At 38.2% G+C, this 14,767-nt stretch overlaps 1 protein-coding gene and 1 pseudogene across 6 annotated transcripts in view; one reads left to right on the forward strand and one right to left on the reverse strand.

Moving 5' to 3' along the window:
* The window catches only part of DOCK7 (dedicator of cytokinesis 7), a 229,639-nt gene that overhangs the window by 191,978 nt on the left and 22,894 nt on the right, over nt 1-14,767 (reverse strand). For 5 of the 6 annotated variants that reach the window (XM_044238362.1, XM_044238361.1, XM_044238357.1 and 2 more), the window contains exon 2: nt 7,344-7,449. In XM_044238362.1, the coding sequence (XP_044094297.1) occupies nt 7,344-7,449 (106 nt within the window). Of the gene's footprint in view, nt 1-7,343; nt 7,450-12,286; nt 12,301-14,767 lie in introns of those variants that run through there. The other variant, XM_044238363.1, reaches the window with a different exon arrangement.
* LOC122900039 lies at nt 13,514-14,106 on the forward strand (annotated as a pseudogene).

A 14,767-nucleotide genomic window follows, 5' to 3' on the forward strand; every position in this document is an offset into this window, starting at 1 on the left:
TTATTTGACAGAGAGTGAGAGCGCACAGGCTCACACAAGCACTAGCAGGCAGAGAGGGAGAGAGAGAAGCAGGCTCCTCACTGAACGAGGACCCCAACACGGGGCTCGATCCCAGGACCCCAGGTCCACGACCCAAGCTGAAGGCAGATGTGTAACCAACTGAGCCACTCAGTCACCCCAGCAAAACAGAAAAGTTTTAGACAACAACCACTCTACTTCAGCCAAACACTGTATGAAAAACTGTGGGCCCCCCAATACCTACACAAGCAAGGCCAAATGGAAAGCTAGACTTCACCCTCTCAAAGTTGTAACAAGGCATCCAACACTCCCCACCAAGCATGGATTCAAAGAAGTCAGAGTAGGGAACGAGGATTTTCATACCTACTAGGAGCTATGAGCCTCCCACCTCCACAGTGTCAATGGAGACCATGTAGGGGCATCTACTTATTCAGTAATAACAAGGTACTTCTTCCTCTTACTGCTGGGATAGCATATGAGGCAGTCTATATAATATAATACAATAAAGGGTAAAGAGATGGAAAGGTACATAAGATTTCTAGACTTCACTCAAACTGTTAAAGTGTCAACACTAGTTTTGTGATGTTATGTAAATATAATACCTAAGCAACCACTAAAAAAGCTATACAAAGATAATGCACTCAATCAGACTGCAGATAATCAAAGTGGAAATCTAAAAAAATGTTCAGATAACTCAGAGGGAAATTGGAAAACAGAAAAACAAAACAAAACAAAAAAACAGGGACACCTGGGTAGCTCTGTCAGTTAAGCATCTGCCTTCATCTCAGGTCATGATCTCAGGGTCCTGGGATCAAGCCCCATGTCATGCTCCCTACTTAGCAATGAGTTCACTTCTCCCTCTCCCTCTATGATCTCTCTCTCTCTCTCTCTCAAATAAATTAATTAAAAAAAAAACAGAACAAAAATTAGAATGGCAGAATAAAGCCCTAGCAAAATAATAATAATAATATTAAATTTAAAAGTCTCTATACACCAATTAAAAGAGAACAGCAGAATGGTATGACCCACCTGTATGGTGTACAAAAAAATTCACCTCAAATAAGACAATATAAGGAAGTTGAAAATAGAAGAATGGATAAAGATGTACCATACATACATTAATCAAAAGAATTCTGAAGTGGCTATATTAAAATCAGACTTGGGGGCCTGGATGGCTCAGTTGGTTAAGCAACTGCCTTCAGTTCAGGTCATGTTCCCGGAGTCCCAGGATCAAGTCCCGCATCAGGCTCCCAGCTCCACAGGAGTCTGTTTCTCCCTCGGACCTCCTCCCCTTTCATGCTCTCTCTCACCGTCTCTCTCAGAAATGCATAAATAAAATCTTTAAAAAATTAAAAAATAAAATCAGACGTTAGAGCAAAGTAAAGTATTAGATAAAAAGGGACATTATCTGATAACAGCTATAATCCAACAAGAAGACTCAGGAATCTTCCCCACCCCCTTAAGATTTATTTATTTATTTGACACACACACACAGAGAGAGAGAGAGAGAGATCACAAGTAGGCAGAAAGGGAGGCAGGGGGCGGGGGGAGCAGGCTCCCCGCTGAGCTGAGCTGAGAGCCTGATGCTGGGCCCCATCCCAGGCCCCTGGGATCACGACCCAAGCTGAAGGCAGAGGTTCAACCACTGAACCACTCACTCAGGCACCCCTGAAGACACAGCAATCTTAAAGGTGTATGTATTAAACAGCTATAATTATGTGAAAAATTAAGAGAACTTAAAGGAAAAATAAGATAAAATCTACAATTAAAACTGGAAACTTCAAAACCTCTCTCTCAACAACTGATAGATAACTGGACAGAAAACCAATGAGGATATGGTAAAACTCAACAGCACCATCAACCAACAGGATTTAACTGACATTTATAGGACAGTCTGCCTAATACAATAGAATAAACACACTTTTCAAAAGCCCAAAAAGCATACACCAAGACAGACCATATCCTAAGCCATAAAACAAGCCTCAACAATTGTAAAAGAACTGAAATCACAGTCTGTTCTTTGACCATAATATAAACAAATTAAAAATTAGCAACAGAAAGATAACAGGAAAATCTCCACTTAGAAAATGAACAATATACTTCCAAATAAACCATGAATTGTAAAAGTCTGAAAAGTGAAATTTTAAAAATACGTTGAACTAAATGAAAATATAACATAACAAAATTTGCGGGATGAAGGAAATGCAGATCAAAAACACAGATACTACTTCACACCCATTATGATGGCTATTATAAAAAAATGGAAAACAAGTATAGGAGAGGATATAAAGAAATCAGAAGCCTTTCAAATGTTCCCAAAATAATCATACCAAAAAACAGAATTCCATATGATATAATTCCAAGTCTAGATATTCCACCCAATAACTGCAAATAGGACTCAAACAGACACTTGTACACTCGTGTTCACAGCAGTGATACACCAACAACCAAAACATGGAAACAACATGACCATCAACAGATGAATGGATCAACAAAATGTGGTATACACATACCATGGTATATTATTGAGTCTTAACATGGACAACCCTCTGAAGAAATGCTAAGTGAAATAAACCAGAGACAAAAAAACAAGTATTATATGACCGCACTTTATAGGGTATATAGAACAGACAAATTTATAGAACAGAACAGAGGTTACTGGGGACTGGGAGGAGGGGGCAACTGGGAGTTACTGTTTAACGGGTCTACAGAGTTTCAGTTTCGGATAATGAAAAATTTCTGGAAATGGACAGTGGTGATGGATAGTGGGGGTGATGATTACATAATATTGTGAATATACTTAATGCCACTGAATTATATACTTAGAAATTGTTAAAATAATAAATTTTATGTTACATATATTTTACCACAATATAGATAGATAGATAGATAGATAGGCAGACAGATAAATTGAAGTGAACTTTTTAAAAAAAATTTTTAGGTCATGTTTCTCTGCCCAAGTATTATTTCTAGGGCAGCATACTTTTCAGGATTCAAAGTGTCACAAATGAATATTCAATGAAAATAATGACAAAAGCTGGGAGTCCTTACATATATCTAATTCAAAAATAATCTTTCCTCGGGGCGCCTGGGTGGCTCAGTGGGTTAAGCCATTGCCTTCGGCTCAGGTCATGATCTCAGAGTCCTGGGATCGAGCCCCGCATCGGGCTCTCTGCTCAGCATGGAGCCTGCTTCCTCCTCTCTCTCTGCCTGCCTCTCTGCCTGCTTGTGATCTCCGTCTGTCAAATAAATAAATAAAATCTTTAAAAAAAAAAAAAACTTTCCTCAACGAATGACCAACCATACATGAGTAAGTCTTAGGGAAGGGAAGGAAGCTGTGACTTTCTTAAAAACACCAAAAAACAATCTTGTTTCCCAAATTCACACAGGTCACTGGCTTTCTAGAGGCGGTGTTAGCTAGACCTGGATCACAGAATCAAGTTTATTTTTGCTACAACTACCTCCCCTCCCTCTGATGCCCAACAGAGACAGCTGCTTGGGTTAGTCTTGGAATGTGGTGATGAGCTGATTATAACTATAAATTATTTTGTAAGACTCCAAGGAAAGATCCTGTATTTACTGATCCAAGGGAAGAGATTATGACATGATTTTCTAGAAGACTGTGGCTGGGGGACACCTGGGTGGCTCAGTCAGTTGAGCAGCTGCTTTCAGCTCAGATCATGATCCCAGCGTCCTGGGACCAAGTCCTGCATCGGCTCCTTGCTTGCCAGGGAGCCTAGCTTCTCCCTCTGCTTGTGCTCTCTCTCTGACAAGAAAGTAAATAAAATCTTTTGAAAAAAAAAAAAAAGAAAGAAAGAAAGAGGATGGCTGGGCTGTAAGCAGGGTGAAAGGGTGATGAGAAGCAATAGTGAAGCACTACAGAACCTCTAACAGGCAACGATACCACAATTTCTTCAACAATCATTTGTGTTGGGATTTGGAGGACATATTTAGTGTTAAGATCTCTTTCAATCCTTTCTGGTGCACCATCAAATTTCTGGTATTTGACAGAGGTTGTTTTGGGCTAGGGATGGGAGGTTAACAGGTGACGGATGAGGAGTTTCTTTCTGAGGTGATGAAATGTTCTAATGACTGTGGGGATGGTTGCATACATCTGTGAATACATTAAATCCACTGATTTGTAAATTAAATGGGTTAATTATTCGGTGTGTGATTCAAACGCCAATAAAGCTGTTAAAAAAAGTTAAAACCAGAATCTAATCAGTTAGAGGAAATATGAATGATAGAGAAATGAGTCTATAAGGAGGAAATTTCAAAAAAGTTGAACCAGAATCCTAGTCAGCTACAGGGAATGAAGGAGCTAGAGAAACAAATCTATAAGGAAGCAAACATAAAATCCAAAAAAACCCAGGCAATTCTATTAGGCAACTAATTCAATTTTCTCAATAATCTCAATGGCATAAAAACAAAGTTAGAAGTTGGGGGAGGAAGAAACTAGTTTTTATTTTTGTTTTAGCACAAGTGAGCTAAAACCAAATGCTATCAGTGGATTTTATGTGGAACTCCATTTGAATAAAGCAACTATAAAGAGATATTTATGAGATAATCAAGGAAATTTAGCAGGTACTGGATATTAGATGATACCAAGGAATTACTGTTAATTTTGGTTAAGTCTGATAACAGCGTTGTTGTTAAGTAAGAAAATATCAATGGTTATACTTCTCTTTCTATTTCTATGTATGTTTAAAGATTCCTAAAAGTTAAAAATACTTTATCAAAGAGAATACAAGAAGACAAATTGATGTCAGCAAGCTCTGATAATCCTTTGAAGGAACTGTGTTGCAAAGAAGAGCAAAGAAATACAGAAGGCTGGGGACAGGTAGAAAAGTAGGGCAAAACAGAAGGATTTTTTTTTTTAAGATTTTATTTATTTATTTGACAGACAGAGATCATAAGAAGGCAGAGAGGCAGCAGACAGAGAGGAGGAAGCAGGCTCCCTGCTGAGCAGAGAGCCTGATGTGGGGCTGGATCCCAGGACCCTGAGATCATGACCTGAGCCAAAGGCAGCGGCTTAACCCACTGAGCCACCCAGGTGCCCCCAGAAGGATTTTTTTAAATGGGAGAAATAACAGCATGTCTGTATACTCATGGGAATGACTGGGTAAATAGGGAGGAAAGGTGATAAAGGAGAAGGGAGAATTACTAAAGGGGTGCATTTCAGTAACTGAGCCAAGTAGGGACTGACTCATCCCTCCGCTTGTCCACGAGTGGTTCACCTAGAGTCACAGGTGTACAGGTAGACTACATGGGTACAGATGACAACTGGTGAATACACATGGTGGTAGGAGTATGTGGATGTTCTTTTCTGACTTGCTTCAATTTTCACAAGTGCAATATGAAGCCAAATTATCTGAGGAGTAAAAATGGGAAAAAGTGATTAGGGCTTAAGAGTAGGAGGCACGAAATAAGCAAACTGTAACAGTGGGGAAATGAATGAATTGGGAAAACATACTATCTGCCTGGAAATGTTAAAGCCTTCATGAGTGAACGCTCATAAACTGAGGAAGACCAGTCATTAGGATTATGTTTTTCTCCAGCCACACTCAGCTGCCCAAATGCAGGTATGAACTAAGTGGAGAGTGGGATTTTGAACAGCACTGAGGTTGTGCCAGTGAAATGAGAAGTTAAGGAATTCAAGGTTACATGCAAGAGAGTCATTACAATGATCATCAAATAATTTAAGTTTGGTAAGGAGAGAAAAGAAAACATGAAAGTGTGAGGAGCAGGAAAAAGTCAGTAGGACCATGGATTCTAGGTTTTGGGGGTGAAGGACAGTTGGAGTCGGATACCAGAATAAGACAGGCACCTGGCTGGCTCAATCAGGGAGCATGCGACTGACTCTTGATCTCAGGGTCATGAGTTCAAGCCCCACACTGGGTGTGGAGCCTACTTAAAAATAAAAACAAATTTTAAGAAGGATACCAGAACAAGAGAGCAAGAAAGGTAAGAAGCAGTAGCCAGAGAGTAAGAAACATAAAACTGACATTATAGAGGAGTCACAATTATTTATAGTGGCCAAATCTAGGGCATGACTACAGAAGTGAGTGGCTGAGGTATAACACAGGACATAGAATATCAGTATAAAAAAGGAGTTCAAGACTCTGAGAGGGTATCAAAAGGATCACCTCCATGTACACTGAAATCACCTACAAATGCATGTATTCTAAAACTTCTGCAATCAATGTGTTACTGTTGTTAAATGTAAACTCCATCTTTAAAATTTTTAATAATGCAAACATTATAAACATGTTATCACAAGGTAATCAAACTATTATGTTCTGGCATACAATGTATTTTCATAACTAGTATCCTTTCTTACTTGAATGAAAAAAATGTTAATACATAACTCTACCCAAGTCACTCCTTTTTTTTTTTTAAGATTTTATTTATTTATTTGACAGTGATTGATCACAAGTAGGCAGAGAGGCAGGCGGGGGGGGGGGGAAGCAGACTCCCTGCTGAGCAGGTGCAAGGCTCAATCCCAGGCCCCTGAGATTGTGACCTGAGCCGAAGGCAGAGGCTTAACCCACTGAACCACCCAGGTACCCCTACCCAAGTCACTCTTAATTACTTTTTTAGTTTTTGACAAATGGATGTATATTTCTAATTCATATTCTTACTATAACTAGTAAGTACCAGTTTTTTATCAAAATTGATTATCCTGGAGCACCTAGGTGGCTTGATTTCTGCACAGCTCATGACCTCAGGGTCAAGAGACCGAGCCCCTGCAGGAGCTAACTTAGGATTTTCTCTCTCCCTCTCCCTCTTCCTCTCCTCTACCCACTTCCCCCAACCCCCACTCCCCACCCACTCAAGCTTTCTCTCTAAAATTCATTATCCTCACATGCCAGTTTCCTTAATAAGAACACATATGCTTATGATTCTGACATAGTAACTGGTTAAGGCAATGATTCACTACCTGTATATTCCCTTCTATAAAAGGGGACAGATAATACTACAAACCTACGTAATTATTTAGTATTTCCTTCAGTACATATTCCCAGAATAGATTCCTAAATTTTCCTGTAATGAATCACCTTGGATCTGGGGAGTCTTCACTATAAAATTCCAGAGTTGATAAATCCTGAAGGTAGAGTTTCAGAGTTGACTAGGAAATCAACACCTGTATTACACCTCCTAACCCTATTACCCAACTCAAATTTCAGGAAAGACAAGGGTGGCAACAAATAACATTATGAGACTAGTGATGGAACCCAATCCACTGGCTCGTCTTTGCACTATTTTTTCATAGCCTCATCAGTAACGTGCCAGTTAACATCCCATATTTCAAAGATGTTACTTACTGTGGTATGATGGGATATATTGCCAACAACGTTGAGGTTTTTGAGCAGTTGAGGAGAACCGCTGTATTGTCCAGAGATTTGCTTCCTGACTTCAGCAGCCACAGTTCTATAACAAAGAAAGTAAATATTTTACTTAAAAAGAAAACAACCACGTTTAAAATGAAGGCAAACTAAGTATATTAAATATTCATTTAAAAACCAACAAAATCTCAGGGCGCCTGGGTGGCTCAGTGGGTTAAAGCCTCTTCTTTCAGCTCAGGTCATGATCCCAGGGTCCTGGAATCGAGTTGCGCATTGGGCTCTCTGCTCAGCTTTCCTCTCTCTCTGCCTGCCTCTCTGCCTACCTGTGATCTCTGTCTGTCAAATAAATAAAATATTTTTTAAAAAATTAAAAAAATAAAAACCAACAAAATCTCAAGAGTATCAAAAGGGCCATAAATTCATAAAATACTTCAGTAAATACTACCTATAATACAGTAGAACATCTTATGCTGATGTCACAAAAGTGACAGCCAACTTACAGAAGGCTTTTTTTGTATCTGGCATTTCAGGAAACATACTGTGGCTTTCAACACAGCAGGAAGCTATAATAAGACATATATATGTATATATATGCATATATATACACACACATATATACATATGTATATATACATTTGTACATATATATTAAAATGTACATATCTTAAGGATATAAAATTCTAAAATATTTATAAACAAAGAATTAGGAGGAAAAAACTCCTCCTTCTTTTCTAATATCACTAGCTCCTCATTCATGCCCCAGAAAACTATCTCTTAATTTTACTTAACTAGTAGAAATCATCCTTAATACTCTGGCATTAATGGCTTTCCATAATCTGACCCTAATCACCTTTCTAGCCTTGCATGTCCTTTCCCACATTCTTGTGAGTGAATATAAATTGCTTCCCACAAAGATATTTCTCTCCTATACTCACAAATTCAATTCTTAACTAGTTTTAGGCTAAACTCAAATACCAAGACATGTATACAAACATCTTAGCTCATCCCAACTAAAAATAATACCACCCTTCATTAAAACTCTTAGAGCATTTATAATCTAATGCATTTTCCTCCTTCCTAGTTATTTTCCCACATTTTATGTAGCTCTATATAAACAAGAGGCAGTGGTTTCATTCATCAATGTTTTTCCTAAAATACTGAACATGCAACACTCAAAACAGGTGACTGGTTATGAAATATACAGTATTACTGAAGTAATGAAGTAATACTGCATATTATGTATATTACTGTATGTTATAAAATATACACAGTATTACTGAAGTATAAATGAAGTAAAACACAAAAGCATTACCACAACACAACAGATTAAGTTTATTTCAATTAGGATTAGATTTTTTTTTAAGATTTTATTTATTTATTTGACAGAGAGAAATCACAAGTAGATGGAGAGGCAGGCAGAGAGAGGGGGGGGGAAGCAGGCTCCCTGCTGAGCAGAGAGCCCGATGCGGAACTCGATCCCAGGACCCTGAGATCATGACCTGAGCCGAAGGCAGCGGCTTAACCCACTGAGCCACCCAGGCGCCCCAGGATTAGAGTTTAAAAGTTTCATCACTTCAAGCTAACCCTTGGGGGCATACTAGTATTTCAAATTTATTTACATAGCATTTCTAAAACAAAAATATTTTAGAAATTCAATGACTTCATACGTCATCAGTATCCATATTCCTTATATTTCACAAAACTATAAAACAAAATATTCAATGAGTCCCAAATCCCATAACTAATAACTTCCTCACATTAGTGTCACTTTTATTAAATAGAAATTATAATTCAAAAAAAAAGAAATTACAACTCAAGAACACAAAATAAACACCACCATCCACAGATTTTGTGCAATTCTTTTCCTGTAGTCAATATCTAACCTCTACGCTATGATCACTGACTGTCCACTTCCTTATTTTATAAAACTAGCCTTCTGGGGTTTTTTACTCTTTTCCAAAAACTAAACCCTACTTTCTCCTATCATTCTACTGCAAATAAATTAAAATAGGTCTAATGACCTAGTTTCCGGGACAGCCTGATACTTTCTGCAGTGTTATCAAGCCAGAGTCTGAATTCAGAGCCCTAAACATCTTGGTCTTCATCCAAATCTCCAGCTGAATTTCTGAACAATCTCATTTTCCAAAAATTATCCAGATTTATGATACAATCTTTTCCCCCACCTTCTCTTTCAGACCTCCTTTCATTTTTCATGTTCAACCATTCCACACATATTTACTGAGCCATATTTTTTGAGCTTATTACTCAATTAGAAAATTTTGATACAAAGGTTAAAAAAAACTAAGTCTCAAGATACTGATTTAGCTCAGCTTTTTTAAATGGGTGCTTTTATGTACTTTAGACCATTTCTGTGTTTTATAAAATGCTAACTTATTATTCATAATTACTAAAACCTAGAAGTTTATCTTTCAACAGGTAAATGCATATACAAACTGAGGTACCTCCATACAATGCAATATTATTCAGTAATAAAGAGAAATACGTTATTAAGCCACAAAAGATATGGAGGAACCTTGAAAGAATACTGCAAGTGAAAGAAGCCATTCTGAAAATCCTGTGTATGATTCCAGCTATACGACGTTCTGGAAAAGGCAAAACTATAAAACCAATTAAAAAAAAAAACAAAACAGAGTTGTCAGGGTTAGAGGGGGGAGGAAAAGGAAGGGATAAGTAAGTAGTGTAGAGGGAATCTTTAGGGCAATGAGTTACTCTGTAAGATTCTATAATGGTAAGCAGATGTCCTTATGCATCTTTCAAAACCAACAGAATGTACAACACAAAAGTAAACCCACTGTAGTCCATGGACTGTCATTAATAATAATATATCCATCAATTATAAAATGTACCACACTAATGCAGGACATTAATAATAAGGGAGGGGCACCTGGGTGGCTCAATGGGTTCTGCCTTCCACTCAGGTCATGATCTCAGGGTCCTGGGATGGAGCCCCACATCGGGCTCTCTGCTCAGTGGGGAGTCTGCTTGCCCCTCTCTCTCTGCCTGCCTCTCTGCCTACCTGTGATCTCTGTCTGTCAAATAAATAAATAAAATCTTAAAAAAAAAAAAAAATAAGGGAAACTTGCTGGGGAAGCATATACGGGAAATCTCTGTACTTTCCACCAGATGTGAAAAGACAAGAAAGTTCATTGCAGTTTGGGATTCCCCTTGGGCCTTTTATGCATTTGTTTTGTTTTGTTTTGTTTTTAAGATTTTACTTATATATTTGAGACAGAGAAGGAGCGGGCAGGACCAGAGGGAGAAAGAGAAGTAGATTCTGCACTGAGCAGGGAGCCTGATGTGGGACTTCATCTTGGGACTCCAGGATCACATGAGCTGAAGTCAGACACTTAATGAACGGAGCCACCCAGGGGCCCCTCCCCCTGGGCCTTTCAATGAAGCCTATATACTGTGTGTTCTTTATTGCGTTTAAAGGCCTTAAAATCTCCTGATCCTTTTGTCAAGACTTAGATGAGAATATGAAAAAGCTTTTTCACAAAGAGATGTAGAATAAATATTCTAGACTATGTCTATGTCTCTTTATGTGTCTCTTCCTCAGTGCTACTCAACTCAGTCTACCAACCTCCGCATTATCTCATTGTTTCTGGGGCTAAACCATCAGTTATCAGAATTTCATCAAATTCAAGATGTCATTAATTATTAAGACCTGCCATTACTTCATGCACAGCTAATAGAGAAAAACCTTGACAATTAACCACCATAACATCAATTAATTGGAACACATATCCTGATTTCAGAAGATGTTAAGCAGTGAAACTTAAAATAAATGAAATATGATTACCTCAAAAAGAGATGATCTTTTCTTGACTAACAAAGACATACAACAAAAGATAATCCCCATGCTACAAATATTTGTCTTATTTCTACATTACATAATTTCCCAAAAAAAAGAAAATTAGTAATAATTTCAAAATACAAAGCATTTCTAAAATGGGCTATAACAGCAATGAAAATGAATAGAAATGAAACAAGGGATGTATTTACATTGAGTAGATGTATGAGAAGATTTCATGGAATGGTAGTGAGGAAATTTTCCCAAATGAAATATAATATCTCTTAACCATACTATGGTCCAAAGTATGCAAGATAAAAAATATGACGAATATAGTTCCTGGTATTAGTTAAAATTCTTTACTAGACAGTAGTTCTTCCTTACTCATGGGAATAGTTCCAAAACCCCCATGCATGTCTGAAACTGCAGATTGTACCTAAACCTATCTATATCCTTTTTCCTATATGTACACACCTACCACAAAGTTTAATTTACAAATGAGGCAAAGTAAGAGAGTAACAACAATAACAGAGCCATTATAACACTACACTGTAATAAAAGTTAAGTGAATGTGATCCCTCAAAATATCTTATTATACTGTATTCACTCTTTTTCTTGTGATGATAGAAGATGATAAATGCCTATGTGATCAGGTGAAGTAAGGGGCATTAGTCTACTTACTACTGAGAAGAGAGATGCCGAATCCGCAGGAAGAGGATCATCTGTTCCCTGACTGAGGTTCATCTCAGAAAGTGAAAACTGTGGATAACGAGGACCACTGTAGACTGCCTTTTCCCATATAATTTTTCCTACTCCAGGGCACCTGGGTGTTTCAGATAGTTAAGCATCTGCCTTCAGCTCACGTCATAATCCCAGGGTGCTGGGATGGAGCCTTGCATTTAGCTCCCTGCTCAGCAGGGAGTCTGCTTCTCCTTCCTCTGCCCCTCCCCACCACTTGTGCTCTCTCTCACTCTCTCTCTCAAATAAATAAAACCTAAAAATAACAATATAATAATAATTTTCCCTACTCCTAATAACAGCTCTATAGTAGGGAAATACAGGGAAGTCTTTTTTACATCTAATAATCTATTAATATTAACTGCAGGGGCACCTGGGTGGCTCAGTCAGTTGGGAGTCTGCCTTCGGTGCAGGTCATGATCTCAGGGTCCTGGGATCAAGCCCCACATCAGGATCGCTGCTCAGTGGGGAGTCTGCTTCTCCTTCAACCTCCATCACTCCCCTTGCTTGTGCATGTGTTCATGTGCTCTCTGTCAAATATAAATAAAATCTTTTTAAAAATATATTAACCGCAAAGTGGAAAGGGTAGGTCAAAAATTCCATAGTTACTTACGCTCCTAAATTATAAGAGAATACCTTCTTCCACTCCCTAAAGAACATGATTGAATTCTTGACCTATTTGTCTCCTTACCAACTCTCACCATTTCTACAAGCTCCCCCCACCCCTCCACCCCCACCCACCTGCCTTATGTCAATATGCCTTACAATTTTCACAAAAGAATATACTAAGGCCATTCACCACAGGACATTGGAAATAACCAACAAAGGACTCACATCCTGAGGGAAATTCTATTCTATTTAATTTTTCCTCTACCCTCCTCCCACTTTCAGATGCTCCATTTAACCCATGATATCCAGAAAGACCAATCTGGGCCTCTCACATCTCTACTCATTCTTCATGGGACCAGAAATAAAACCTTAGTAAAGATGAGTAAGGAGAGGAGAGCCTTATAGAGCCTACCACTCTTGATGTTGGGGTCCTGAGTTCAAGCCGTACGTAGAGCTTACTTAAAAAATAAAATAACTAATAAATAAATGTTAATTTAAAAGATAAGTAAGGAGAGTTCAGACAAAACAGAAGAGTGTGAGCTTCTACTATAAAGTCACATAGCTGCAATGTACTATGTCAACTAAGAAAATAAGATCTCTTGGAACTGTAACTGTTTACATATAAAAAAGAAGTCAGGGAAGAAGTGAAAGGTAAGAGGATATACCATGGACTATACCAGGTAAGAGAATATATCAGAGACAAGGCAAAAAAGGGCTGGCTAAAAATCCCCAAAGGAAAAAGGGAAAGAACAGCTGATCAGTGCTATGACTATCCAAGCCCAAGACTGGTGACTGTTGGGCTGAATCACAGCTCTACCACTGTGTCTAGCTGGCATTAAAGATAAAGAGAAGCAAAACAAAGAAAACAATAGATTAGAAAATAATAGATTAGAGGTGTGGAAGGAGGGACTATGGGCTTCTGCCACTTTGCTTGGGAGGACTCGAATTGACACCTGAAAACTTCAGGAAAACAGGATTTTCAAAGCTAATCATGAAAACATTTGTCATTGGAGTTAGTACTGTGACAAATGGCAGGAAGACAACATGGCTAAGAATCTGCAGAACTACCTTCCAAACTGCAGCATCGTATCTCAGGATGATTTTTTTAAGCCAGAGTATGAGAAAGAGACAAATACAGATGGATTTCTGCAGTATCATGTGCTTGAAGCACTCAACATGGAAAAAATGATACCCACCATTTCCTGCTGGACAAAAAGCCAAGACACTCACTGTTACCAACAGACTCTGGAAATGCTAAGAATTCCCATATTAATCATCAAAGGCTTCCTTCTCTTTAACTATAAGCCCCTCGACACTCTATGGAACAGAGCTACTTTCTGACCATTCTATATGAAGAATATAAAAGGAGGAGGAGTATAAAGCTCTACGAGCCTCCAGACCCCCAGCGTACTTTGATGGCCACATGTAGTCCAGGTACCTAAAGCCCAGAGAAGAAATGGAGACATAAGGTGGGAAACTGTTTACTGAGACAGAACAAAATCTGAAGAGGACCTCTTCTCACAAGTATATGAAGATCGAATACAAGAACTAGCAAAGCAAAAGTGTTTGCAAATAACAACATAAAAATGGAGTGGCCTGAATCCTTTCTGGGATGAATACAAAACTCAAAGGAGTATATTTAAGAACCTTAACCAAGATACAGCGTGGAGTTTGGTATGATGGCAGCTGTTGGTTCCTTTGTGTTATCACACATGGTTTCCCCAATATGTGAAACAGTAAAGAGTTATCCATGCCAACAGATGGGAATTTACCTTGATAAGGTGTTCTCACACCAAGGAGTGCAGATATACGGCACAGCTCACAAACAATGAGTCAGTTCCTCTAGACTAAAAATGGTCAACCTTTTCTGAGCAGGACCCAGAGGACAAAGTAAGGCTTACATTACAATACAGGATAAATGTAATCTATTGTGTTTGTATGTATGTGTCTGTGTATATGTAGGGATATATGTGTGTGTGATGTGTGTGTATACATACACACATCAAATATCACAAAGTAGTCACCTTAGATATAACGCCCGGTCATATTTTTCTACTTGTAATTTTTTAAAAATATTCATTATCATCTAGAACAGATGTCTACCTCCTGCAAATAAAGGCTTTACTAGCAGTAGCAGTGACATTGAATAAATTAATAATTTACCAGGAAAAAACAAAAACAATCTATTAAAGAAATGCAACATTGTGTCATCTACTAAGTATGATACTAAGTATGCCTAAAATGT

The sequence above is a fragment of the Neovison vison genome, chromosome 2 (genome assembly GCF_020171115.1).
Source record: "Neovison vison isolate M4711 chromosome 2, ASM_NN_V1, whole genome shotgun sequence".
Classification (NCBI taxonomy): Eukaryota; Metazoa; Chordata; class Mammalia; order Carnivora; family Mustelidae; genus Neogale; species Neogale vison.